A 25722-nucleotide genomic window follows, 5' to 3' on the forward strand; every position below is an offset into this window, starting at 1 on the left:
TGTATTTATTTTTCCTCAAGAAGACACACTATGGCTTATTTTCAGGGGATGTCTTATTTTTTTTATTACGGATCCGGCCTCGCCTCTTCCTTGGCACCCTCCAGAACTGCACCTATCACTGTGTCTTTATTTTCGGGGTATGGCTTATATTGCGCAAATGCTTAGAAATCCTGCTATGGCTTATTTTATGGGTATGCCTTATTTTCAGAGAAACAGGTAGATCATGTAAAGTGGGGAGCACCCTCTAAATACCCTTTAAACGCCCTCTGTGCCACTTTCTCTTCAATCCATACCAAAAAATACTGTATCCAAAAATATCCACAACTAGAATTAAAACTCTGGGGCTGGCAGGAGGCTGGAGGATGCACAGGAAAGCAGCTGTTGCTGCTGCAATACCCTGCACGTCAGTTGCTAGGTGGGGAGGCTGAGCAGCGCAAACAAAGTCCCGCTGTGCCTCTGGTCTCTTTGGGGTTTCCTCTGCCCACACTGACGTCCTCTTTGGGCTCTGGGGAGGCCACAAGAACTCACCGACTCTCTCCTGACATTTCTGAGTTTGAACTGACTTATTTATTTTCCAGCACCGTGAGTATATAACTCAGAAGTGAACTGATCACACATAAGTGGGGTGCCGCCTGTAGTTGTCTAAACGTCCAGCTAAGCAGGCTGTTGAGTTTCTCTCTCTCTGGCATTTCTTGTTTTGGCTGCAGTTCAAAAAGCGTCAGCAACACATTTTCAAAATCCAAAACTGCCGTAAGCATTGCCACTTCTGAATAATTAAACCTGTCAGATGTTTATGGCAACCAAGTAGGTTAGCATGCAGTTTTAAGGATGTCACTCTAGAAAAAGCTTCACGTACTGTTCTGAAGGAGGCCAACATTAAAATATGCAATGAGGAAAAAAGAGTCACTTGTCTAGCTAGTCTTCAGATCCAAATTACAGATTGATCTAATCTGCGTACCACTGAAAACTATGCCCATGAAATGTTCAAAATATGAATTTGGTAATGTCTTTAGTCATGAAAAGTGACCCCCCCCTTTTCCCGTTTCTTTTTATCTTTTTCTTTCTTTTTTCTTATTTTCTTTTAATTTTTATTGTGGGAAATATGTCTAAGTTTGTCTATAGTGTCACGTATTGTTAATTTTTTTCTATGTTCTTTGTAATAAAATATTTCTTAAAAAATTTTTAAAAAAGAAAACTATGCCCAAACAGCCCTGTGAAAGACATTCCAAGGAGACCTAAAATAATCATGTAGTAGAGCAGTCACCCCACTTTCTCCCATGACAATAGGCTGTCTCGTCTTGTAGTTATGAACAGACACTCCACAGTTATCCTGTTCAAGGGGGTTGAGAAGCTTCACCTTCATTCACTTGGAGCTACCGCAAGGACAGAGAAAAACTGCCACACTGCCATTTTGCCAGTGCCAGCTAGACAATTCAGTTCCATTTATAGAAGCAGCAGGAATACTGACATTGGCAAGCAAACTTTTACCTCTCGCAATCTAGTCTCCAGCTCCAACAAGCGAGCCTTGTCATTGTGGTCCTGATGACTGATTTTCTCCAACTGTTCCTCCAGCTTACTGTTCTGGGCCTCCAATTTTCCAGCTTGAGTTTCCAGATAAAATTTCTGCTGTCTGAGCTCAGAGATCATTTCTTCTTGGGCTTTCCTGAAAAGTGGGGGGGAAGATGTACTCTAGTCCTGGCCAAAAGCCCTTTCTTACTTTGGGGTGCAAAAGAAATGGCTCCCTAGACCAGGAGTGCAGAGTCAAGCCCATCCAATCATATGAACACTTTTATTTTGAAAAGGTCACATTTATCACCAAAACTGCTGTTATAGAGCACGGATGTAACTTGAGTCTTCTCCCTAATCACAAAAAATATCTGGCCATTTGCCCAATGAAAACTGGCTAATCCTGCAACTGGGCTTTAGGACAAGAAGCTAACTGGTGTTACGCCATTCTGAATGCCAGTTGCTGCAAATCACAGGGGAAGTGGGAGGAGAGTGCTCTTGTGCCTGGGTCCTGGCTTGAGGGTTTCCCATAGGCATCCGGTCAGCCACTGTGAGATGCCGGACTAGATGGGCCATTGGTTCTTATGTTCAAAGTTAAGAGCAACCAATAAGAGCTGCTCCCCCTTAATACAACTACAATACTGACAACACACCTGGAAACAGTAGTATATCTGCTTTCCCCCTGCTATATGACTATAAGGAGTTTGTCCTGTTGTACCCAATTCCTATCCTACTCAGAGTAGGCCCAATGAAACTAATGAGCATGACTATGTCCTTTAATTTCAATGGGTCTCCTCTGAAGAGAACTTAAGTTGGATACAAGTCACCAGCTGTTATCCTCCCACCCAAAGCTATCATTATGCGCACAAGAAATTTGCGTAATCTCAATTTTCCTCGCTCAGAAAATGTCTCAGAGGTTCGGGAACTGAAAATGAAAATTTAAAGCAAAACTTAATCAAGTGGCGTACCAAAAAAATAAAAAGCGGGAAAGGTTACACTAAGGCACCTCACACCAAAGGGACGTTTCTGACGAGCAAGCCTTAATAGACACAGTAGCCAAACAGAAGGCAGTGGAGATTTCAGGGAGTTTCTCTTCAGCTAGAAAAATGCCCTCAAGTCATCGGTTCTTTATGAAAAGCACAGAAAAGGGCTTGTTTCACTAGTACTCCAAACTTCCCCAGGGGGCTGTGAGCCAAAGGACAGCTTCATGCTTACATGTTCCTTTGCGTAAATAGGCTGCTATTTGCTGCAAGCTTATTAGCTTCAGACAGTTCCACTATTCTCTGTTCCAGAGACCTAATCTTTGAATCCATGGCATTGAGCATCTGAAAGAAAGATACCTACAGTTAATATGACTTATGGGTGGCTTTCAAACTATGTTCTGAAGAGCCCAGAGCAGGCATCCCCAAACTTCGGCCCTCCAGATGTTTTGGACTACAATTCCCATCTTCCCCGACCACTGGTCCTGTTACCTAGGGATCATGGGAGCTGTAGGCCAAAACATCTGGAGGGCCGCAGTTTGGGGATGCCTGGCCCAGAGGTTCCTTGGAGGCTTAAGCAAGGACTCCTTAAATAATAAGTTTAGTGGTGGCTGACAAGCTCACTTACCATTAAGGAGCTTCCTTTGCAATGCAAAACTGGGACACATTCTTAATTTGGAGAAGGGCTCAGAAGCTACTCATCAATTCATGTTAGTTGTGTGCGCACAACTACAGCACTCCCCAGAAACTTCTGCTGTATACAGGCATTCCATGGCACATGTGCACAGGGCTCCTGCAGACAAGCCGATGTCATGGGGGATTTGAAAAATGCTGTGTGTGCTTCTTTCAGAACAAAGCAATTCTCTCCAGATATGAATATATACCATGGTCTCTTGCTGAAACAGATCAAATTATTCAAGCTGGGGGATGCAGTCACAGTTAACTGTTATATGGAGCATGTCCGGTTTAGCGAAGCCAAGTGGGGATTCCCATACAGAGGCACCATCAATAATCTGCTCATATTTATTTCTACAGGAAACTAAAACTAGATTAAGAGCACACTACCCTTTGGATATTTGCAGACATATTTCAAGGTATCCCAATTTAGCACAAACAAGCCCTTTGGCTAAGGACCACACAGAAGCTATTTACAATGCAGTTCTCTCAAAGTGCTCTTAGGAAGCTCTTCAATGGCCCAATTCTAGGAATTGCTGCTCTAGTATTAAGCATTTAGGATGAGTGCATTGACTGCATCTCAAGCAAAGCTGATCTAGGACACCACACTGCAATATAAGGGTGTCTTTCTTTCAACACAAGCTCTTGTGCAACACAGGTTAAGGTAGAGAAGAGCAAGGCAGTGATATGACAAGGTTTATATAATTATGCATGGCATGGAGAGAGTTGAGAGGGATGTATTTTTCTCTCACACTGTCACCCTAGTGACCCTGACTGACAGAGGCCCAGTTCGTGGAAATCAAATTCTGGCTTAAAAAGCCAAGATACGCACAAGCTCCATTCACCCACACACAGCCCCATCAAGTGAATGGGGAGACAAGTCAGGAAGCTGCAAGTTAACCACAGCTTCCCATTACATGCAAATCGAGAACTGTGGTTCACAGCTTCCAAACAAGCCAGGATCTGAAAGCCAACTTTAGACCACAACTTCATATCCTGGCTTGTTTGTGTTTGTAAGTAAATCAGAGCTTCACATACTGCTTTCTGTTCTGCAAGAATTTTGCATTTTTCATGGGCTTCTTCCTCATGTTTTCTCAACACGTTCTCGAGCGCATCCTTTTCTGCAATATCTTTTTTCATCTGATGGTCAAGCACCTAAAAGAAAAATAAATACATGCTTACTTTCTTCCTTTGTGCCTAATGTCAGTCTTCATCAAGGGGATGAAGGCGGGCACAAGACATTTTGGTGCCTGAATCTTTTCCTATGGCAAACACTAGGAATATAAGGGAGCTGACCTACACCATGTCTAACCACTGGTCCATCTAGCACAGGGCTGTCTATATTACACTGACTGGCAATAGTTCTCTAGGATCTGGGGCAGGAGTCTTATGCAAAGCACTATGCCCTTCCTCCTTTCTCACTTCAAAGAAAAGGGGCGTAGCATAGATGTAGAGCACAAACCTTGTGTACGAAAAGGTCCCAAGTTCAGACCTCGCCACTGTCAGTTAAAGGACTCGTTGACTCGTTGTTAGCCAAAGTAGGCAGTTACTTGACCAGGCGGGCCAGTGGCCTAAGGCAGCCTAAAGCAGCTTCTTCTGCTCACATATGTTATGTTAAATGAAACATTCTTCCCTTAATGAACATGGGACACTACTGGGAACTAATAAATATGAAGTAGGAGACAGATTTGACCTACTGGAGCTGACTTGGGAAAACTGAAGCTGCTCAAAATTCCCACCAGCAATTTGTGCTCTATGGACCAGAACTGACTGTCTCTCTGCCAGTAAGAATTCCCCAAACCCACTGCACAAAGCAGCTTGGGGCCACCTCTGTTAAAGAGGTCACACTCCCCCCGGTTTACCATGTCTGCTGGATAAAGTGTTTTGATGCAATTCATTTTTCCTTCGCAAATATATCCAAAGGTGTTTTGATTACGGAGAGCAAAGCGGCACAATATGCCATATTGGCTGCAACAGGAATATCAACTGGGTTCCCAGTATAAAATACTAGGCACCACCAGCATGACAGAACAAGTCAGCTAAGCATGTTTACCCACTCCAAACACTGAGAGAGACAGAGACAATGCCTCAGAAGTGCAGGAGCAAGGGAGAAGGAAGCTGGAGATTTTAAAAGGGGTTTTGTGCAGAGGGCCATGCATCTTTTAAGCACGCCTGAAGATAAAAAAGATATCTTTACTTTGATCCTTTCTTCATACATCTGCTCTTTCTGTTTCAGATGCAACTCCAGGTGCTGAGCAGAGAGCTGTGCCTCCCGATGCTTCTCTTCTAATTCCTGGAAACAAAGGTTTAAACATATCAAAGATTAAGGAAGAGGGGGAATGGCACAACATACACACTCATGAAAGGCATGCCACAAACTGCATTTCTTGCTCTGGGGGAGACAATTACAGGTCAGGCCTCATCAGTTAAACCCCCCATTTGGATGGCTCTTCCCACATGTTGCAGCAACAACACATGCTATCACACAAATATACATTTTTTAAGAGACTTGTTGTTGTTTAGTCGTGTCCGACTCTTCGTGACCCCATGGACCAGAGCACGCCAGGCACTCCCGTCTTCCACTGCCTCCCGCAGTTTGGTCAGACTCATGTTGGTAGCTTCGAGAACACTGTCCAACCATCTCATCCTCTGTCGTCCCCTTCTCCTAGTGCCCCCAAACTTTCCCAACATCAGGGTCTTTTCCAGGGAGTCTTCTTTTCTCATGAGGTGGCCAAGGTATTGGAGCTTCAGCTTCACGATCTGTCCTTCCAGTGAGCACTCAGGGCTGATTTCCTTCAGAATGGATAGGTTTGATCTTCTTGCAGTCCATGGGACTCTCAAGAGTCTCCTCCAGCACCATAATTCAAAAGCATCCATTCTTTGGTGATCAGCCTTCTTTATGGTCTCACTTCCATACATCACTACTGGGAAAACCATAGCTTTAACCATACGGACCTTTGCCGGTCTCTACTTTTAAAGATGCTGCCTAGGTTTTCTTTTCTCCCAAGAAGCAGGCGTCTTTTCATAGAATCATAGAGTTGGAAGAGACCACAAGGGACATCCAGTCCAACCCCCTGCCAAGCAGGAAACACCATCAAAGCATTCTTGACATATGCCTGTCAAGCCTCTGCTTTGTTGTTGTTTGTTGTTGTTTAGTCGTTTAGTCGTGTCCGACTCTTCGTGACCCCATGGACCATAGCACGCCAGGCACTCCTGTCTTGCACTGCCTCCCGCAGTTTGGTCAAACTCATGTTCGTAGCTTCGAGAACACTGTCCAACCATCTTGTCCTCTGACGTCCCCTTCTCCTAGTGCCCTCAATCTTTCCCAACATCAGGGGCTTTTCCAAGGATTCTTCTCTTCTCATGAGGTGGCCAAAGTATTGGAGCCTCAGCTTCACAATCTGTCCTTCCAGGGAGCACTCAGGGCTGATTTCCTTCAGAATGGATAGGTTTGATCTTCTTGCAGTCCATGGGACTCTCAAGAGTCTCCTCCAGCACCACAATTCAAAAGCATCAATTCTTCGGCGATCAGCCTTCTTTATGGTCCAGCTCTCACTTCCATACATCACTACTGGGAAAACCATAGCTTTAACTATACGGACCTTTGTCGGCAAGGTGATGTCTCTGCTTTTTAAGATGCTGTCTAGGTTTGTCATTGCTTTTCTCCCAAGAAGCAGGCGTCTTTTAATTTCGTGACTGCTGTCACCATCTGCAGTGATCAAGGAGCCCAAGAAAGTAAAATCTCTCACTGCCTCCATTTCTTCCCCTTCTATTTGCCAGGAGGTGATGAGACCAGTGGCCATGATCTTGGTTTTTTTGATGTTGAGTTTCAGACCATATTTTGCGCTCTCTTCTTTCACCCTCATTAAAAGGTTCTTTAATTCCTCCTCGCTTTCTGCCATCAAGGTTGTGTCATCTGCATATCTGAGGTTGTTGATATTTCTTCCGGCAATCTTAATTCCGGCTTGGGATTCATCTAGTCCAGCCTTTCGCACGATGAATTCTGCATATAAGTTAAATAAGCAGGGAGACAATATACAACCTTGTCGTACTCCTTTCCCAATTTTGAACCACTCAGTTGTTCCATATCCAGTTCTAACTGTAGCTTCTTGTCCCACATAGAGATTTCTCAGGAGACAGATGAGGTGATCAGGCACTCCCATTTCTTTAAGAACTTGCCATAGTTTGCTGTGGTCGACACAGTCAAAGGCTTTTGCATAGTCAATGAAGCAGAAGTAGACGTTTTTCTGGAACTCTCTAGCTTTCTCCATAATCCAGCGCATGTTTGCTATTTGGTCTCTGGTTCCTCTGCCCTTTCGAAATCCAGCTTGCACTTCTGGGAGTTCTCGGTCCACATACTGCTTAAGCCTGCCTTGTAGAATTTTAAGCATAACCTTGCTAGCGTGTGAAATGAGCGCAATTGTGCGGTAGTTGGAGCATTCTTTGGCACTGCCCTTCTTTGGAATTGGGATGTAGACTGATCTTCTCCAATCCTCTGGCCATTGCTGAGTTTTCCAAACTTGCTGGCATATTGGGTGTAGCACCTTAACAGCAGCATCTTTTAAAATTTTAAATAGTTCAGCTGGAATATCATCACTTCCACTGGCCTTGTTATTAGCAGTGCTTTCTAAGGCCCATTTGACTTCACTCTCCAAGATGTCTGGCTCAAGGTCAGCAACCACACTACCTGGGGTGTACGAGACCTCCATATCTTTCTGGTATAATTCCTCTGTGTATTCTTGCCACCTCTTCTTGATGTCTTCTGCTTCTGTTAGGTCCTTACCACTTTTGTCCTTGATTATGGTAATCTTTGTACGAAATGTTCCTTTCATGTCTCCAATTTTCTTGAACAGATCTCTGGTTTTCCCCATTCTATTGTTTTCCTCTATTTCTTTGCATTGCTCATTTAAGAAGACCCTCTTGTCTCTCCTTGCTGTTTTTTGGAAATCTGCATTCAGTTTCCTGTATCTTTCCCTTTCTCCCTTGCATTTTGCTTGCCTCCTCTCCTCCGCTATTTGTAAGGCCTCGTTGGACAGCCATTTTGCTTTCTTGCATTTCCTTTTCCTTGGGATGGTTTTCGTTGCTGCCTCCTGTATAATGTTACGAGCCTCCATCCATAGTTCTACAGGCACTCTGTCCACCAAATCTAAATCCTTAAACCTGTTCCTCACTTCCACTGTGTATTCATAAGGGATTTGATTCAGATTGTATCTTACTGGCCCAGTGGTTTTTCCTACTTTCTTCAGTTTAAGCTGGAATTTTGCTATAAGAAGCTGATGATCTGAGTTACAGTCAGCTCCAGGTCTTGTTTTTGCTGACTGTATAGAGCTTCTCCATCTTTGGCTGCAGAGAATATAATCAATCTGATTTCGATGCTGCCCATTTGGTGATATCCATGTGTAGAGTCGTCTCTTGTGTTGTTGGAAGAGTGTGTTTGTGATGACCAGCTTGTTCTCTTGACAGAACTCTATTAGCCTTTGCCCTGCTTCATTTTGAACTCCCAGGCCAAACTTGCCAGTTGTTCCTTTTATCTCATGATTCCCTACTTTAGCATTCCAATCCCCTGTAATGAGAAGAACATCCTTCTTTGGTGTCATTTCTAGAAGATGTTGTAGGTCTTCATAGAATTGGTCAATTTCACTTTCTTCAGCTCCGGTAGTTGGTGCATAAACTTGGATTACTGTGATGTTAAAAGGTCCGCCTTGGATTCGTATCAAGATCATTCTGTCATTTTTGAGATTGTATCCCATTACAGCTTTTGCCACTCTTTTGTTGACTATGAGGGCCACTACATTTCTACTACGGGATTCTTGCCCACAGTAGTAGATATGATAGTCACCCGAACTGAATTCGCCCATTCCCTTCCATTTTAGTTCACTGATGCCCAGGATGTAGATATTTATTCTTGTCATCTCATTTTTGACCACATCCAGCTTACCTCCATTCATGGTTCTTACATTCCAGGTTCCTATGCAATATTTTTCTTTACAGCATCGGACTTTCCTTTCGCCTCTGCTTAAAGACCTCCAAAGAAGGAGACTCCACCACACTCCTTGGTAGCAAATTCCACTGCCGAAAAGCTCTTACTGCCAGGAAATTCTCCCTAATGTTTAGGTGGAATCTTCTTTCTTGTAGCTTGAATCCATTGCTCCGTGTCCGCTTTCTCTGGAGCAGCAGAAAACAACCTTTCGCCCTCCTCTATATGACATCCTTTTATATATTTGAACATGGCTATCATATCGCCCCTTAACCTTTTTTAATTTTGTGACTGCTGTCACCATCTGCAGTGACCATGGAACCCAAGAAAGTTACTTAAGAGACTTAGGCTACAATTATTTTGCTCGGGCACAGGTCACTCACTCTCTTGATTCAACAGCCTGTACACACAAAAGAAGGGTTGAAACAGCAGGATAAGATGCAGCCTCCAGCCTTCCTGCTGCACCGGCCTTCAAGGCCTTTGGCAAGTGATGCCATCAAGAAGTCACTGAATGGTTCATTACTGAATCCACTTGCATTCATGAGAGGCAAATGCCTGAAACGCATATTCATGAAAATATATAAATAGTATGCAGCTGTTTAAACATTTTCTTGAGGAGCCAGCCACTTTAATGATTGCTTTGCAGTATTTCTAATGGTTTTTACGGTTTTCTATTGCTGTATGTCAACATGAAATTTTATGCGCGGGTGGTATTTAAATACTTTTATAAATAACTCAACAATATAAGTGAGATATTTGAATCTTAAGGCCTGGAATGTAATGCCCTTATTTCAATAAATAAATCCAGAACATCTCCTTCTAGGCCACAGAATACGGCTTCATATTTAACTTACAATCAGTATTATAGTGTGTATCTGTGCGCTTGTGGGTGTGTCTGGATCCTTCCCGAGTTGAGTAGCAGCCACTTTAAAGTCAATAAAAGCTCAGAGGCAAAGATAAATAATTTTAAAGGATTGTTCTTCACCCGTTACCATAGCCACTGACAGCATCCACCTACACTTCCAAAAAACCTCAGACAAAATGTATACTTGGCAATTCTCTTACTTGTCTAGCCTTAGTCTTTTTCAGAGCAGATCCCAGTTTGAGCGGGATCTTTTCTTAGTTAAGAGAAACGGTATGGTGCCGTTTTCCAATAATTTAGAAAGTTTTCTCCAAAGGGATCCCCAGTTACCAGGTCTGGAGTTTGCTCAAGAGGAGATAGGAAGATACCCCGATTTGGGACAGCTCATCTAGAGGCATGTGAGAATATATTGAAAGGGAATACCACCATTAAAAAAAAAAAGTGTCTAAAGCTGCTTGCAAACGAGGTACATTTCTTTGCCAGTTTGGACAGATCCCCCAAACCACAGCTTGCTCTATAAGCGTGGCGGCTTTAAAATGGAACTTCCGTTTTCTTGACTGTTGTCATCAACAACCGCTATGGCCCATCTACTATATACACCAGCTTGCAAGGATGTTGTCAGCACCAACTAGAGAGAGCGAGGGTAATTTCCTGTGCTACAATGCAGCGGTGAGGCTGATCCATCTGGCTGATCCAGTGGTTCGTTAAGCAAGAGGAGCCTTTCATTTCTCTGATGTGTCCTTTTCTAATGCCATTATTCATCTGTTGTGCCCTTCTTAATGTCTTCAATGCCTCATCCTTCAAGGGCCACTTCAGATGTGAACGATTTCCTCTTTGAAACGCACCTCTTTGTAGGCAGAGGCATAGAAACTTTGCATGTATATTACCATGCCTATTTTGCAGCATGCAACATCTCTGAATGCTCCATGTATTATGATCTAATACGTAAGAGGCTTCACAATTCAGTCCAGAATGGGCAAACAAAATCCAGGAAACTGACTGGCTGATTTCCCCAGGGAGACTTGGCCCCCCCCCACACACACCTTTTTTAGTTTTAGCTAATGCAATGAGGGTTTAAAAGGTGCAGCTTTTGTGTCAATCTGGTGCATTGGACTTAACTGAATTCTGCTCTGAGCTGTCCAGCTTGGAATATCACTGAATCACATGGGTCGAGAAGAAGCCTGCAACCCCACACTAATGATACAAGGACATGAAACTGCAGTACCCTCCCCTCTGGAAAGGTTTGAGCAGTTCAAACACCTACTGCTGAACCTTTAATTACAAGAAGGTGTAGATAACCGTTGTTGTTTTTCCATTTGATTGCCTACTTGGAAGCAGCTACCTCTTTTATAAATAAAGATGTTCTGGATTTATTTTAGACTTTTCAAACTGTCTCATTGCAAAAGGCTTTATTTATAAGCCTAAGCAGGTTTCATACTATTGAGAGGTATAATCTGAGGTCTGAAGAGGAAAAGTAGAGGGTACACAAATTCCTCAAGCTTAGCCCTCCCTCACCCTGAATTTTCTCAAATTAACATCATCATCATCTGGTTTTGTTTTTGCAGCAGCCTTTGGAGGATGATGGCCGTGATCTGCTGAAATAGCTTCTCTACAATTAAACAGGGTTTTTTAAAATAAAAAAATGCTCTGTTCCCTTCCCACCCCTCTCCCCGGGGAGGCCCGCCTGGCACTAACCTTGCCATCGTTTCAGTGCCAAGCAAATATGTCTTTGTTTTCCTGGGCATCACAAATGATACAGTGTCTCATTCAATCTGTTTTTAGATCTGTTTATGTGGTTTTATCATTGTATTTTTTGCTTGGTTGTAAATTGTTTTGGGGTGTTGTGTGATTGGGATTAGTAAAGCCCTGCTACAGAAGCTAAGAGTGTGTGTAGGCGTTCATATACCTTGGGGCCCCTCAGACAGTATAACTGTTTCTAGAAACAAACAAAAATGAACAGGCATATATGCATATGCCTGAGTGCAGACAGGCATACAACCACAATGTATATATGGATGCACACATAAGCAAATGGGGGAGCCTGTGCGCACACAGATGCATGTCTAAGGATATGAATGGGTGAGAGTGCATCATACGCACCTAAACACACACAGTTTTTGGACAGGACTGATGCAAAACGAATGAATCTGAAACTGCTGAAATGTCCCTGGGTTGATCCTGCAGCAACAGCTGCAAGTCCCTCTGCCTGGCTCCCCAGTGGACGAAATTCATAAATAACAATGATGAGCATCATAAATAAAAAGTGAAATTCATATATACAGCAAAGAAAGAAATCCTTTCTCTCCCATGCACTGAAAAGCATCCAACCATTTATATTTGGAGAGGAAAGAGTTATGATGACTCATTCGCTTCTTCAACAGGGAAGATGCAGCAGACATTGCAACACAGGAGAGGTTGCCAAGACTTCCCAAGCTGGGCTCTGCAGATTTTATTGTCACACAACTCAAAACACAGGATGGGTACGGAGTTTTATGAAACATGTTTTATTTGAGTTCGAGAGCTTCTGTCAAAGCAACTGGAAATTGTAAGTCTCTCCTACGTGGCAAGCAGGCGTTCTGAAATGACGTTGCAGAAAGGGTTCCCATCAAATTCCACTTATAATGGAATTTGAGAGCGCTACCAGGTGAGTGGGCAGGGATTTCACTGGAACCTATATTACTTCTGACCAGCTCTGCCTAGTTCCCTCAATGTTGCCACATCCAAGGCCAGTAGAGCACGAGTAAGTTATGTGCGCTTCACTTAGCTGTGCCACAGCTATCTCGCATGGGTGCAATTTGCTTGGTTGCACTGCAGCATGGGCACTATAGTGTACTTACTGCAGATTACCTGTGCCAGGATGCAGATGATTTCAGCCTATGTCATGGTCTTGCTGAGGTGGGACAGCCCAGGCACAGTCTCCAGGTCAGGCCTCACATGATTGCATGTTCCTCCATACAATAAGGTTCCTTTCATAAGAACATGAAAGTAACAGGCCTCTCTGTGCTGCTACTCAACAGCTGACATTCAGAGGCACATCTTGAGACATGTACTTGGGTTTAAAGTGGGATTAAAACAAGCACCCCCAAACTTCGGCCCTCCAGATGTTTTGGACTACAATTCCCATCTTCCCCGACCACTGGTCCTGTTAGCTAGGGATCATGGGAGTTGTAGGCCAAAACATCTGGAGGGCCGCAGTTTGGGGATGCCTGGATTAAAAGCATCTAAAACCAGATTTGCAGGGAAGGAGGACAATGGCACAACCTTGTCCCTAACATGCTAGTTTGCTATGAGGAGCAAGTCCTTTGTTTTTGTACTAAAGATTCCATCATGTGAACCACAGTGTGAAGTGGTACATCCCATACATAGACAGAGCTCATTGAGAACTAGGCACTAGTGAATCAAGGCTAAGAGAATCTGGGCCCCGTATAATCCTAATAATAAATAGTGTCAGTCTTTGTGTCAGCCCAGAAGAGACAGAATAGGAAGACAGTCTTGGGGCCCTGTCTTGTTACAAAAAGCAGCTATAGGTTAATTGAGAAAAAAAATATCCAAGGCCTTCTACCAGCTTCCATGTGTCTTCAGATTGCTGTCAGCCACTGAGAAGCCAGCTGGACTCTTCTTTCTGCCACAGCAGCAGAGTCATCTTACATCTGCACAAAAGGCCTCCCACACTAAATGCTCAGCCCTGAACCCAAGAATCAGCATGAAATCCCTTCATTTGGTTTCACCTGGCTCCGGCTACACATTTTAACATCTAGAAAAATCTTCTTTTAAATGTTAACACTTCCCACTGCATCTTATGGAGCTAGTAACTGCGCCCACTATCCCACTCCAGTCTCCCAGCCTACCATTTTGTAATCACTACCCACCAAAATTTTATCCGCCATCTGCTGGATCTGCTGAGATTTCGTCTGGATATCTTCCTTCAGTCGGTTCTCTCTGCGCTCAACCGTTTCCAATCGCTTCACTTGGTTCTCCAGAGAATGGCGCCTTTCCTGTCCGACATTCAGGAAAGCAGAATTGAGGCTAAGGGAGCCCTGGGTGTTCACACGGCAAGTAGCAGTCACAGTAGAAACATTTCAGTACCACTCCCTAAATTACATACCCACCCTTAAAGCTTAATTTAAAAAGCAAATCCAGCAAAAAAACCACATTCTTTATAGAGAAAAAACAGAACTTGAACACAGAAACAAGGATAAATATTGTTTGCTTTAAAAGCAAAAAAAAACCAATTCTTTCATTTGACACAACATAGTCCAGTTCAGATATAAAAATAAAGGGTGGTTTATGGCAGGTCGGGGGGGGGGCATGTTGCTGAACTACAACTCCCATCATCCCCGGCTTGCTAAAACCAAAGAAGAGCCTGATGGATCAGGCCAATGGTCCATCTGGAACAGCATCCTGTTCTCACAATAACCAACCGGATGCCTATAGGACACCCACAAGCAGGACCCGAGCACCACAGAACTCCCCATCCCTCATTTACAGCAAGTGGCATTCGGAAGCATTATTGCCTCCAACTGGGCAGGGAAAGCATAACCATTGTGGGTAGTAGTTCTGGAGGGTCAGTGGTTCCTCACCCCTCATCTATGGTTACAAGGACAAGCCAATGTAAGTCTCAGACTCACACAGAAGAGGGATTTAATAAACCTTCCATTCCTGGTTTAGTCTAAAAGAGCAGCTTCCCATTTCAACCGAACTCAAGAAGCTTGACCTGTACAACCCACAGGGAGTTAAATAAGCCAGGATATCAAACCAAGGGTGTGATTTGGTATTCCTGAAGTGGACATTCCGGTTACTCAAACATCTTAAAAGTTAAAAGCTTTTGCCAACCTCTGCTTCGAGCAATTTCTTTTTCATGCCTTCGTTAGAGTCTTCCCGGTTTTGCAACTTCTCCAGTTCTTTCTCGGCTCTTTCTTTCGCTTGGCGTATGTTCTGAAGGAGTTCAGTGGCCTCTGAGCTGGCTTTCATCGCCTTGAAAAATAGGCAGAATAATGCTAAAGTTTTTAACGTGTATAAGATTGCAAGCGCCAATATTCAGCATTTCAGTAACAACTTAATGAAGCAGTTAATCAGTGGCAGACTTTGATACTACAGTGTGTGTGTGTGTGCATTACTCTCAAACTCTGAACACTGTACAGTACTAGAATACTATTGAATCCTAAAGTTGAGGTAATTTTAATCTGTTTTAGTATTTTAACTTTCACATGTTTTAAAGTAGGGCTGTAATTTTTTTTAAAGCTCTTACTGTTACTGGTATATCTTTTGTAAACCACTTTGAGGTTTTTACAGTCAAGCATTTTCTAAATTTTATGCAAAATTAAAAATATATTAATCCACACACGTTTCCAGAAATTGAACTAGACTTATTGACCCAAGTAATAGGACATACAGTTAAAACCTTAAGAAAACCTTAATGGGGGCATTAATATAATTGCACAGCAGATGAGCAGACTTTCCGATTTACTCAGTGTTCACCTGTTATGCTTGCTGCAATTTATGGCAATTGCCTTTGCTTTAATTTGTCTGGGAGAGGGAGGCACCAATGGGAAAGTGGCAGGGAGAAGAGAAGGCAACTGACTGCTAGGCTCTGACGTAGGTTGGTGGAGCGGCTAGTTTTAGGAAAGGCCCTAGCTAAACAAAACACATCTCAAGCAAAGCATGACGAGGCTTCTTAAACCACCGTTGAATGACTGCAGTGCAAAGTGCTTCCACGCCTAATACCAGAACAACTCATAGCCAATCCTTCCACGGAGCGATACCCACCTTCAAATAAGATTGCAACATTTCTGCTCAACCTGAAGCAGCCAGCAACACACCCCTGCAAAAGTGCAATACTTCACAGCTACTCAATTACTCATTAGTGTGACAGGTGCTGTTGCGCCTCCTGCCTGGTAATGAAGCTCATGTAATCCAAACCTTTGTGAATATGCTGGTCAGCTTGCCCACGGTAAATGAACAACTAACCAGAAAGTAATTAAATCTAAAGTACTACAACTAAGAGCATCCCTTTTGCAGAACTGGAAAAATATAGCTGTAAAATAGCAGACAGATCCCCAACATTCTGATGATGTTGTATCTTTTCATCTTTGCATAGCTGGGAAAATATCCCCCAAACGCCCAAAATTACTCTGGGCAACAAAAGTTAGGCTGAAATGTTACTGTCTGTTTGACAACTGGAAGCACATGTGGCCAATCCATGGCCCATATTTAACTCTTGCGGGTGCCCAATGTAGCTGTAATGCCACAGCTACTGATTTCAGTGCACCTGCCCTGCCTGACCTCTTGTGGTCTAACTAATCTAGAAAGCTACATTTCCTGTTTCCAGGCCCAGAGCGCTCCTGGCAGGCTGTATGGTCAAACAGCATCACAGCTTGGTGTTCTCTGTTTAGATTTTGAGGAGGAAGGTGTGACCCAGGCATCCCCAAACTTCGGCCCTCCAGATGTTTTGGACTACAATTCCCATCATCCCTGACCACTGGTCCTGTTAGCTAGGGATCATGGGAGTTGTAGGCCAAAACATCTGGAGGGCCGCAGTTTGGGGATGCCTGGTGTGACCGAAGTGAGAGCAGAGTTGAAATGGGGGAGCCAAAGCCCAATCCAACCTCCCTTGTGTGTCCTTGCCATGCCCCCCCCCCAATATGCACAAGTGTGTTTGAGAATGAGCTGCGGCTCTGCTCCAGCCACACCTACCACGCTATGCCACGCTGTCTCTTTCAACCTGTACACAGCACTTCGACGTAACAGTTTTGGATGCTCTACAAGTGATAAACAGCAACATCTCTAACTCATGAAGTAGGTTAGGAAATTAGCGGCTTGTCTCAGGCAAGAATACCCAGGGCTCCTTAGCCTAAGTCTCCACACATCTCCACTGCATAATGGCAGTTCCTTCCTCTGCAAGAAGTCTAATGCAAAGGGGAAAACACTCAGCAGAGAGGTAGGCTTATGTTGGTGGCAAAAGTGTCCATGCATTTTGCAACCACATGTGTACAATTGCATTATGAAGTCTGAGGCTGTTCAGCTGTAAACTGGCATGTTATTTGCATGGTATTACAGGAGTTCTTTTTGGCCTTTGCACAGTAATTACAGATAAAAGGAGATGGGGAACTGTTTTCCTTTTTAAAAGAAACAAACTTTTTAAAAAAGTATATGGAGAAAATAGAAGGCAAATTGTGAGTGGTTTATGTGCCTTTGTTTCCATGGGAAATGATTCTCTGTGTGTGCCCCCGATAGCTTTCCACCAGGCCAATGCAAACCTCATCATGAAAAAGGTCCACACCCCTACATGAAACAGACACACAGGTTCCCTTTACAAGAGAAATTAAGTTCAGTTTTAGTGCCTCATTAGTGCTGAACATGTCTCAGATTGCTCAGGGCAGGCATCCCCAAACTTCGGCCCTCCAGATGTTTTGGACTACAATTCCCATTTTCCCTGACCATTGGTCCTACTAGCTAGGGATCATGGGAGTTGTAGGCCAAAACATCTGGAGGGCCGCAGTTTGGGGATGCCTGGCTCAGGGGCTGCTCTAAAAGGTTTCACACTTTGTATGCAAAGTTCCAGAATAGATGCAACATCGTCCACAAATTATGATTTGGCACCCACCCCATTCATGAAAAGTAGATCCAAATTAAGCAGTCGCAATCTGTTGCTGCTTCAGGGTTCGTTCTATTTTTATAATGTGGCCCCCAGTACTGAAAAAGCTCACACCTGGTGCAGAGCGCCTGATCTGGCCTCCCAGAGTTAAATCTCTACCAAATATTCCAATTCTGGCTCAGCTTCGGTTTTAAAAATAAACATAGGATGACATGTTGTGAAGAGGAGAAAGTACTGAGATCATCACGATTTTGGATCCCAATCCCCCACCTTTCTTCTCCCTTTCCTATCCAAAGCACAATGACTAATTCTGTTTTTGAACACGAGACACCACTCCTCCCCTCCTCTGCATTACGGCTTGCTGGTAAGTCTAAGGAGGAGATGTATAAACTGCATAAGAAGCGACTCACAACTTTTAAGTCGCATGCAAAAGCAATCCATTCTCTTAACACGCACCTATCCAAACCTTACCTTTGTCAGCTTCTCCTGTAGCTCCTGGATTTTGACCTGCTGTTCTGCATTCACCTACAAGGAAGAAAGAGGCGTGGAAATACTAGGCAGTGTAATGCTACATCCAATCACTGCAGTCCCCCCACACTCTCATGTGATGCTTTCTTAAAGCAGGTCCTCTTGACTAAGGCATCCTCCTCCTGGGTGCTGTTGAATTACAACTCCCACCAATCCCAGCCAACATAGCCAATGGTCAGGGATGATGTGGGCTGAAGTTCAGCAATATCTGGAGAGTACCGTGTCAGCTACCCCAGTTGTCCAATGAAAGATGGAGAACAAAAAGGGACCCAGCTTGATTCTGGTTGGCTAGCAAAATATTTCTGGGAACGGTACAAAGCTTCTCTTTGCAAGGTGGAAAGGACTGTGGGTTGGTGAAAAGCCATTTGCGAATATGGAACATTCATTACTTTTCTGGCAATAAGCCATGCCATGTTTGAAAAGAAACACCTAGAAGGATTAGAGGTCTAAGGAAAATAGGGTTTGGCTGGTTGCTTATCTACCAACAACGCTGCCCACTTGTTCTCCTGCTGCCCCTGGGCCCAATCCTCACTTCAACCAAGGAAATGACAGCCAAGTCAGCTGGAAGAGATGGCTGCCGCTCTTTCTCACTCCCATTGCTTGACCTACTTGCTCTCCCTTCTTGAATAGGAGGGCAAATGTGAAAAGGAATCGCAGTAGAGCCAGTGGCCCAACAATGCCTACCCAGATGCCAGCTCTGCGTCTAGGAAGATGTCAGGGATTGGCAGGACGCTGATGAGTGTGCAACTGGGGGAAGAGGGGCTGAAGTCTGACTCAGGAGAGGGGGCAGTGAGTTGGGGGGGGGACTGTTGTTGCCAGGAGGCAAGAGTCAGAGCCTGGGAAGGCTTCGGAGCTGGAGGGTGGAGCACAGGATGGGTCAGAAGAAAAGGAGGAAGAGGCAGGTCAGGCAAGTGAAGGGCCTGGAGCTCCCCCACCCTCTCCTGCACCATTGTTTCCTAGAACCTGGAGGGGACTGAAGAGGGGCGAGAAGAGGATGCTTCCACATAGGCATAAACTTTGGCTATATGCCCATCGGGAGGGGGGGGGGGAGGTATATAAACTGGTAGAGGGGGAATGGCCCCCTGTCGCTGCAACTGCTCCATTGAGTGACGACCTGGGAATAGCTGCCTAGACACTAGTCCTATGCAAGGGCATTCAGATCCATAGAAATGACTATGTGTCAGCTTTGATAATGAGGAGTTAACTATCTGCCATGTCCACTCCTTTGGCTGGGGAGCGCCTTTGACACAAACCTACGTCTCCTTGGCACTGCAGATCACAGTACTCCAGTACTACCTGTCAGCATTAAGCCGTCCCGGGGGCCAGTGGCTAAACTGGCCCCACAGGCCAAATACAGTGGAACCTCTACTTACGAATTTAATGTGTTCCAAACGCACATTTGTAAGTAGAAAAAAATTGTAAGTCAAATCCCATAATAATGCATTGGGAGAAAAAATTCGTAAGTAGAAAAAATCCTATCTAAAAATTCGTAAGTAGAAAAAATCCTATCTAAACCGCATCCAACCGCATCCATTCGTAAGTAGAAACATTCGTAAGTAGAGTTATTCGTAAGTAGAGGTACCACTGTATGTGATTGCTCTCACAAACGTGAAGAACAACACACACACACAAGTCAGTAAGTAAGGCTAAACTGCTTTATTTACACATAAACTGGGAGCTCTACGTTATGGCTCCCTCTCTCTAGCTTCACAGCCAGTAAAGAGAAAGAACAAAGGAGAACAACAGTCCCACTTAGGAAGACAGTAAGACAAACATCCTGTCTACGTCACATCCACTCTGTGGAATGAAAACACATACAGTCATATGATACACAATAAACCTATGACTGCAGACGGGGAATGAATCTCCCAACAACCTCCCCCGATTTATGCCCTGTGCTGCAGTTCACCTTTGGAACTACTTGCAACTGGATTGGCATCGGGCCATACCATCTTGCACTTCTGATGAGTCATGGCGTCATAGCACTTTGACTATCAGGAAATTGCACAGTTGGCTTTGTTGGTGCACACGGCCATTTGGACATGGTCCAGCTTCCTTCTCCAAGGAAAATGGTCTTTACCCATACAGCCTTTGGGCAAGGTTTACTGCCTCTTGAGGACAAACTCTGTACCCTTCTCTGGACTCCGGGTTTTGAGACCTGTGTTGAGCCGCTTACAACAGGTATATATAGCCCCTTCTTTCTGGCATTTTCTCTGGTTTTCTCTGGCCTCAGGGTTTCAGTCTACTGCCCCACTCTTCACCGCCCCAGCTTTTAGCCAGCTTCCCTATCAATTCAGAAGCAGCACTCTTGCCTCCATCCCTTCCTGCTAACGCACTGGACCACAGGGTTTTCTCCCTATAGCACCTCATTTTCTCAACTCCAGATCTCCGGTTCATATGCCTACCCTTCCTTAAAGTTCCTTAAAGGTACCCAACTAAACAGCTCCACTAGCACCATGACTTTCAGCTGTGCAATGGGACGACCCTGCCCCTTTTCTCCCTGTGTGCCCCTAAACTTGTTCCAGGGGCTCCCCCAGCCCCCCAGAGCAGATTTATGGGGTGGGCAAGGGGAAGGAAGGGCAGGGAAGTCACCTAAAACTCATTGTATTAGAAGAAGAGCTGTTTAGAAGGATAGCTCTCCACTTCTAAGTAAATTGTCAAGTATAGCTTGCTTCTCTCACCCACTCACTCTGCCTCTGGGTTCTCCTACCCATTAAGTATCCCTAACTTGGAAATTTCTTTCTCTTGAACTTTCCCTGACTTGCCAACACAGCTTGTGCCTGTCCTTAAGCCAGCTGCTGCAAGTTCATTTCAACTCACAAAGGTTGAAATGCCGCAAAAAGTACAAGGTGGGCAAGTGCTCTCAAGTGGCTAGAGTGTTCATGAAAACTTAACTACAGGGCATCAACTCAGTCTGGAGGGTTAGGATGTTTCATCACCCACACCGCTTACCACAAAATCCCCATTTTCTTACATATATACATCTCACAAGTGCTGGGGGGGGGGGGAGAAACACCACCTATTGATCAGGCCTACTTAAAAATCAAACCACAGAATCACTAAATGAAAAGCCCATTGAATTCATACTGGGGTTCTATCAGTACAAAACGCCCACAGGAACATACCTTCTCCAGTTTGGAATACAGCTCTCCTACTTCCGTTTTCCCTTGATCTTTAACCTTTAAAAGTAAAGATGAAAGAAAGATGAACCACCCAGCAACAGGATTCAGATCAGACACCGCAGTATGAGCAGCAGTTCCTCAGTTTCAAAGCTGTCTCAATCTGTTCTTTCTTCAAACGAACATTAGAAAGTGCAGCTCTAAATGGGTCATGATTTTTTTTTTTTACTGGTATTTAAAATGAATAAATGGGGTCAAAATAAAAGTGTTGCGGTTCCAAACTGCAAATGAATCATGTCAGTAGATCCATTACTAAGTTATGCTAAGAGGAAGGGGGTAAATTGATAAAGAGTGGTGAGAATGGACTCTTTCCTTTTGGAGAACAGGAATTCTGGAATAGATGCACCTATTCCAATTAATTTGCACAAAACCTTTTTTCCCATGAACCCTTGATAGGCAGGCAAGAAAAACTGACTGGTAACAGAGAAAAATGTAGATTATTAATGACTATCAGATTTCTCGGGTGTTTTTTTTTTAACCATTGCTGCTCCATTTCATGCTATTTTTTCTATTCACTACCAAAATAAAAAGTCTGAATATCTTCCAAAGCCACGTTTTTTTTATTTGCAACCCTATGAAGAGCCTGCTGGATCAGGCCAATAGCCCATCCAGTCCAGCATCCTGTTCTCACCATGGCCAACCCAAATGCCTGTGCGAAGCTCACAAGCAGGATTCGAGCACAAGACCGTTCTGTCCTCCTGCAGTTCCCATCAACTGATATTTGGAAGCATTGCTGCCTCTACCTTTGGAAGCAGAGCGGAGCAATCATGGCATGAAAACTAAGACTAATGAAGTCGAATCTATTCTCAGTACACATTGGTGTGAGGAGCAAGACCGCCAAAATTAACCCCCCAAACAGAATTCTAGAACCCTGACCTTAGCTACCTTCTGGAGCCTGTTGTGACATTCTGTGGCTTTACGTTTGAACTCTTCAGCAGCCAATCGGGACTCTCTCAATTCCGATTCATAAAGATCACTCCGCCTGCGAGCTGAAATGAGGTCTTCTTCTAACTGATTCATCATTAGCCTCATCTCTTCTACCTGAGCCTGATACTCCTGTGGGAGGAAGTGGGGCGTCACACACTTCAGGAAGAACAAAGGAAAAAAATGGCAACCAGGCAGTTGTGTAAGGAAAAACACAGAGGGAGGAAGCACACACAACCACACAAAGTGAAACACATTTTTGCCGAACACAAAGGTTATGTCCCCTTTCATTTTAAAAAATGTATATATATGGAAAGCCGCACATGAGAGAGAGAGAAAAGTTTTTAAACTCCACCAACACCCTGGATCTATTCCTAGTGTGAGGACTGGATAGCACAAACCAAAGCCAAAGCTATCATCAGCCAATATATTCCACTGAGAAGTAGCTACACACACCTGTTCTTTGATTTCCTGCAGCTTCCGGCTCTGTTCCCTGATGTCATGAAGGAGCTGCAGTGCCTTGTCATCCTCCTGAGACACTTCCATCCGAGCCTGCTCCAGACTTCGCTTTAAGCTCTGCAAAAGCGCAACGTTTAATACACAGCCACTTTGCATGCCGCTGTACCAAGGAAAATGTTATCAGTTATGGATAAAAAACAAACCAACAGGACAGCAAAACCCAAAGCTTGCATCTTAAGCTTCTGTTCAGCTCCAGTCTCCTGCCTCGACAGCAACAAAAGAACACGTCCGCTTGAATGAAATATGGTACAGTGGTACCTCGACTTACGAAGGAAATCCATTCCGCGGCGCTCTTCGTTAGCCAAATCCATCGGTTGTCGAAGCGTCCGTTTTGCGCATGCGCAAAGCGCGATTTTGCGCTTCTGCGCATGCACCGACCGCACGCGCCACTTCTGCGCAGGCGCAGAACGCACACGGGGCGAAAAGACTTCTGGGTTTGCCGACTTCGTAAGTCGAAACCTTCAGAAGTCAAGACATGTCGAGGTACCACTGTATGTTGTTTTCTTAAAAACAAACAAAACAAACAAACATTTTGAAGTGCAATTTAAAGAGCTACATGAGCAAGGAGGACACCAGCAACTATCCCTGCTAAAGTACATTTATGTACTTTATGGACACTAGGTCCAATCTCTTGACACCTCCAGTTAGACCAAGAATTCCTTGGAAAGTCAAAGTATTGGCAATTTCAGATACGCCAATACTACAAAAAGAAAAGGATCAATGTTGGAAGATTCTTTGCACAGACTTCCCTACCAGTGTCAAATAAATGCTTCTGAATCATGACTACCTTGCTTCAGATTTGGCTAAGGAAATAGTCCAAAGTGTGTAAACTCCAACAAGCACAATATCTGCTGCTATCTTCTGCATGGAAGACTCAAGCTAAATTTCCTCTGCCTTCTCTGCCATGCTGTCAATTTATCAGGTCATTAATGAATTAAAACCATGTAACAGGCTTACAGTGCTTTGCCAATTAACCACCCCTATTTAATTAAGGCAGCTATGCTTCTTAAGCTCCCTCTGCCATATGCCTTACTGATACATCCATAACAGAAAGGTTTTAGACCAACGGAAGTCGGTGACTTCAGGGGGAACAGGTAGAGGCTCACACTGCATTCTGTGATGTAGGTAGCCAGGTCCTGTTCAAGGAGGGATCGCTGGGTCTCGGAGGCTTTCAGTTCCACCTCCTTTTGGCTAAGTACAGCCTCCACCTCCGATACTCTGCGGTGCAAGCGAGTCATTTCCTGCTCCATCTGCAACAAACATTAAAAGGTTTAAAAGCATTTCCCAAGGGTCTACGAGCAGACAAAGGGTGGATGCACAACTCAAGAGGAAATCTGTCTCTGGAAGAGAGACTAGGCTAGAATTCTGTTTAAATTCAAATACCATGGTTCTGTTCCTGGGAATTCACAGTTCCTTCTCAAGGAAAGGCAGTAAGTCTAAGTCACCCCATTCATTCAAGCCGCTTGTTCCCATTCAGTCATTCTTCGAACCCCAGTTAGCAAAGAAGCCACAATCATTTTTTCACCTGATTATTATTTTTCTCCAGAGATGGGTCACTTTAGCTTTATCCCAAATCCATGTTGGACCAGAGGAGGGCTCCCCCCCATGTCCTTCTGAGGGATCAAATGTCAAGTCCAGCACGGAACAGAAAGAGAAGTAACGGCACACCCTTTAAAGTCTCTCAAAACAAAGAGAGGGGTTTAAAATGTATATCCCAGTGAGTTTTCTTTCAGCAACAGTTCTCACTGTCAAATCAATGAAGCGGCAACAGTTACATAAGCAGAAACCGAAGGACGAAGAGAGGAAAAGAAGCAGCAGAAGAGAAACTTCGTAGCATTCAGAACAGAACCGAAGCTGCTGAGGATTTGATGGAAGAAGAAATGCCACCTGCTGGAAGCCACTGCCGTCACCGCCAGGCCAAGCAAAGGTCTAGAGAAAATCCAGAGCCTCCTTTTGTTATAAAATTAACGGATCTAGAAAGAGACATGACCTAAACTCATCTCCCTCATCTAACTGGTGAGGAGGAAACTGCTCCACCGAAGCTGTGGGCCCATCAGCAGCATCTGGTAGGTCCTTTGGCATACACAGGTTGTAGATCCCTGGAGCAAGGTGGGAGGCTGGCCATGTAAATAAATACCTTGTGGCACTTATCCTGGGTGTCTTGCAGCTCTTTACTCTTAAGGAGGATTCTCTTTTCCATGGAGTTAATCTTGGCTGGAGAATCCAAACCCAAAGCAGACCTTTAAAGGGAAAAAAAGAACCCCAATAATAATAATAATAATAATGTTCATATATTTATGTACCACCACACCAGAGCAGTCTATATGGTTTATAAAAAGATAATTACACACACACGACCCCCCCCCAAAAAAAACCTGGTGTTATCTAACTTCAACTCAGAGCAGGCCCATTGAAATTAATGGATCCAAGTTAGTCAGATTATTTTCAGTGGCTCTACTCTATACACGATTAACATTGGCTGCAACTCTGAATATCAGATAATACAACTAAAGCAAAAACATAGTGGCACATTTTGATAAACGCTTTACAGTCAGGTAAATGACTTAGTAACCTGGCCACCACATACTTTTTGTTGTGGACGGACTATAAGAGACATTATTTACTTATGGATATGAGCGGAGAGCTGTTTCCTCCCAGACATTGCTGGATTACAATTCCCAGCTCCCATAATCCTTGACCATTAGCCATGCTGGCTGGGCCCGATGGGAGTTGGACTCCGAAACCCCTGGAGGACCCACAGGTCCTTCCTCACCCCACCCCCACCCCCAGAGGATGCAAAAACCCACCAGAACATCCCTATGAATGTTATTGGGATAGGCTGCAAGATAAATATGAGAATGCCCTAGTTACAAGAGCTGAGCCACTTTATGTTGCTATTAAGCATCACGTAAAGACTTTTTTTTTTCTGAGAAAGGTGGGTATATTATGATTTTCACAAAGGCCACCACAACACATGA

General features: G+C 44.2%; 1 protein-coding gene across 6 annotated transcripts in view; it reads right to left on the reverse strand.

Annotated features, from left to right (window-relative positions):
* CIT (citron rho-interacting serine/threonine kinase) overlaps positions 1-25722 on the reverse strand; it is a 106730-nt gene that overhangs the window by 47337 nt on the left and 33671 nt on the right. For 3 of the 6 annotated variants that reach the window (XM_060269961.1, XM_060269959.1, XM_035099235.2), the window contains exons 11-22: positions 24882-24984; positions 23851-23994; positions 22682-22801; positions 22187-22357; positions 21248-21301; positions 18066-18119; positions 14834-14974; positions 13870-13995; positions 5359-5454; positions 4200-4316; positions 2722-2831; positions 1489-1663 (exon numbers count right to left, since the gene is read on the reverse strand). In XM_060269961.1, coding sequence (XP_060125944.1) covers positions 1489-1663; positions 2722-2831; positions 4200-4316; positions 5359-5454; positions 13870-13995; positions 14834-14974; positions 18066-18119; positions 21248-21301; positions 22187-22357; positions 22682-22801; positions 23851-23994; positions 24882-24984 — 1411 coding nt within the window. Of the gene's footprint in view, positions 1-1488; positions 1664-2721; positions 2832-4199; positions 4317-5358; positions 5455-13869; positions 13996-14833; positions 14975-18065; positions 18120-21247; positions 21302-22177; positions 22358-22681; positions 22802-23850; positions 23995-24881; positions 24985-25722 lie in introns of all 6 variants that reach the window. The other 3 variants (XM_060269958.1, XM_060269960.1, XM_060269957.1) reach the window with 1 other exon arrangement.

Source organism: Zootoca vivipara, chromosome 17 (assembly GCF_963506605.1).
Source record: "Zootoca vivipara chromosome 17, rZooViv1.1, whole genome shotgun sequence".
In the NCBI taxonomy this organism is placed as follows: domain Eukaryota; kingdom Metazoa; phylum Chordata; class Lepidosauria; order Squamata; family Lacertidae; genus Zootoca; species Zootoca vivipara.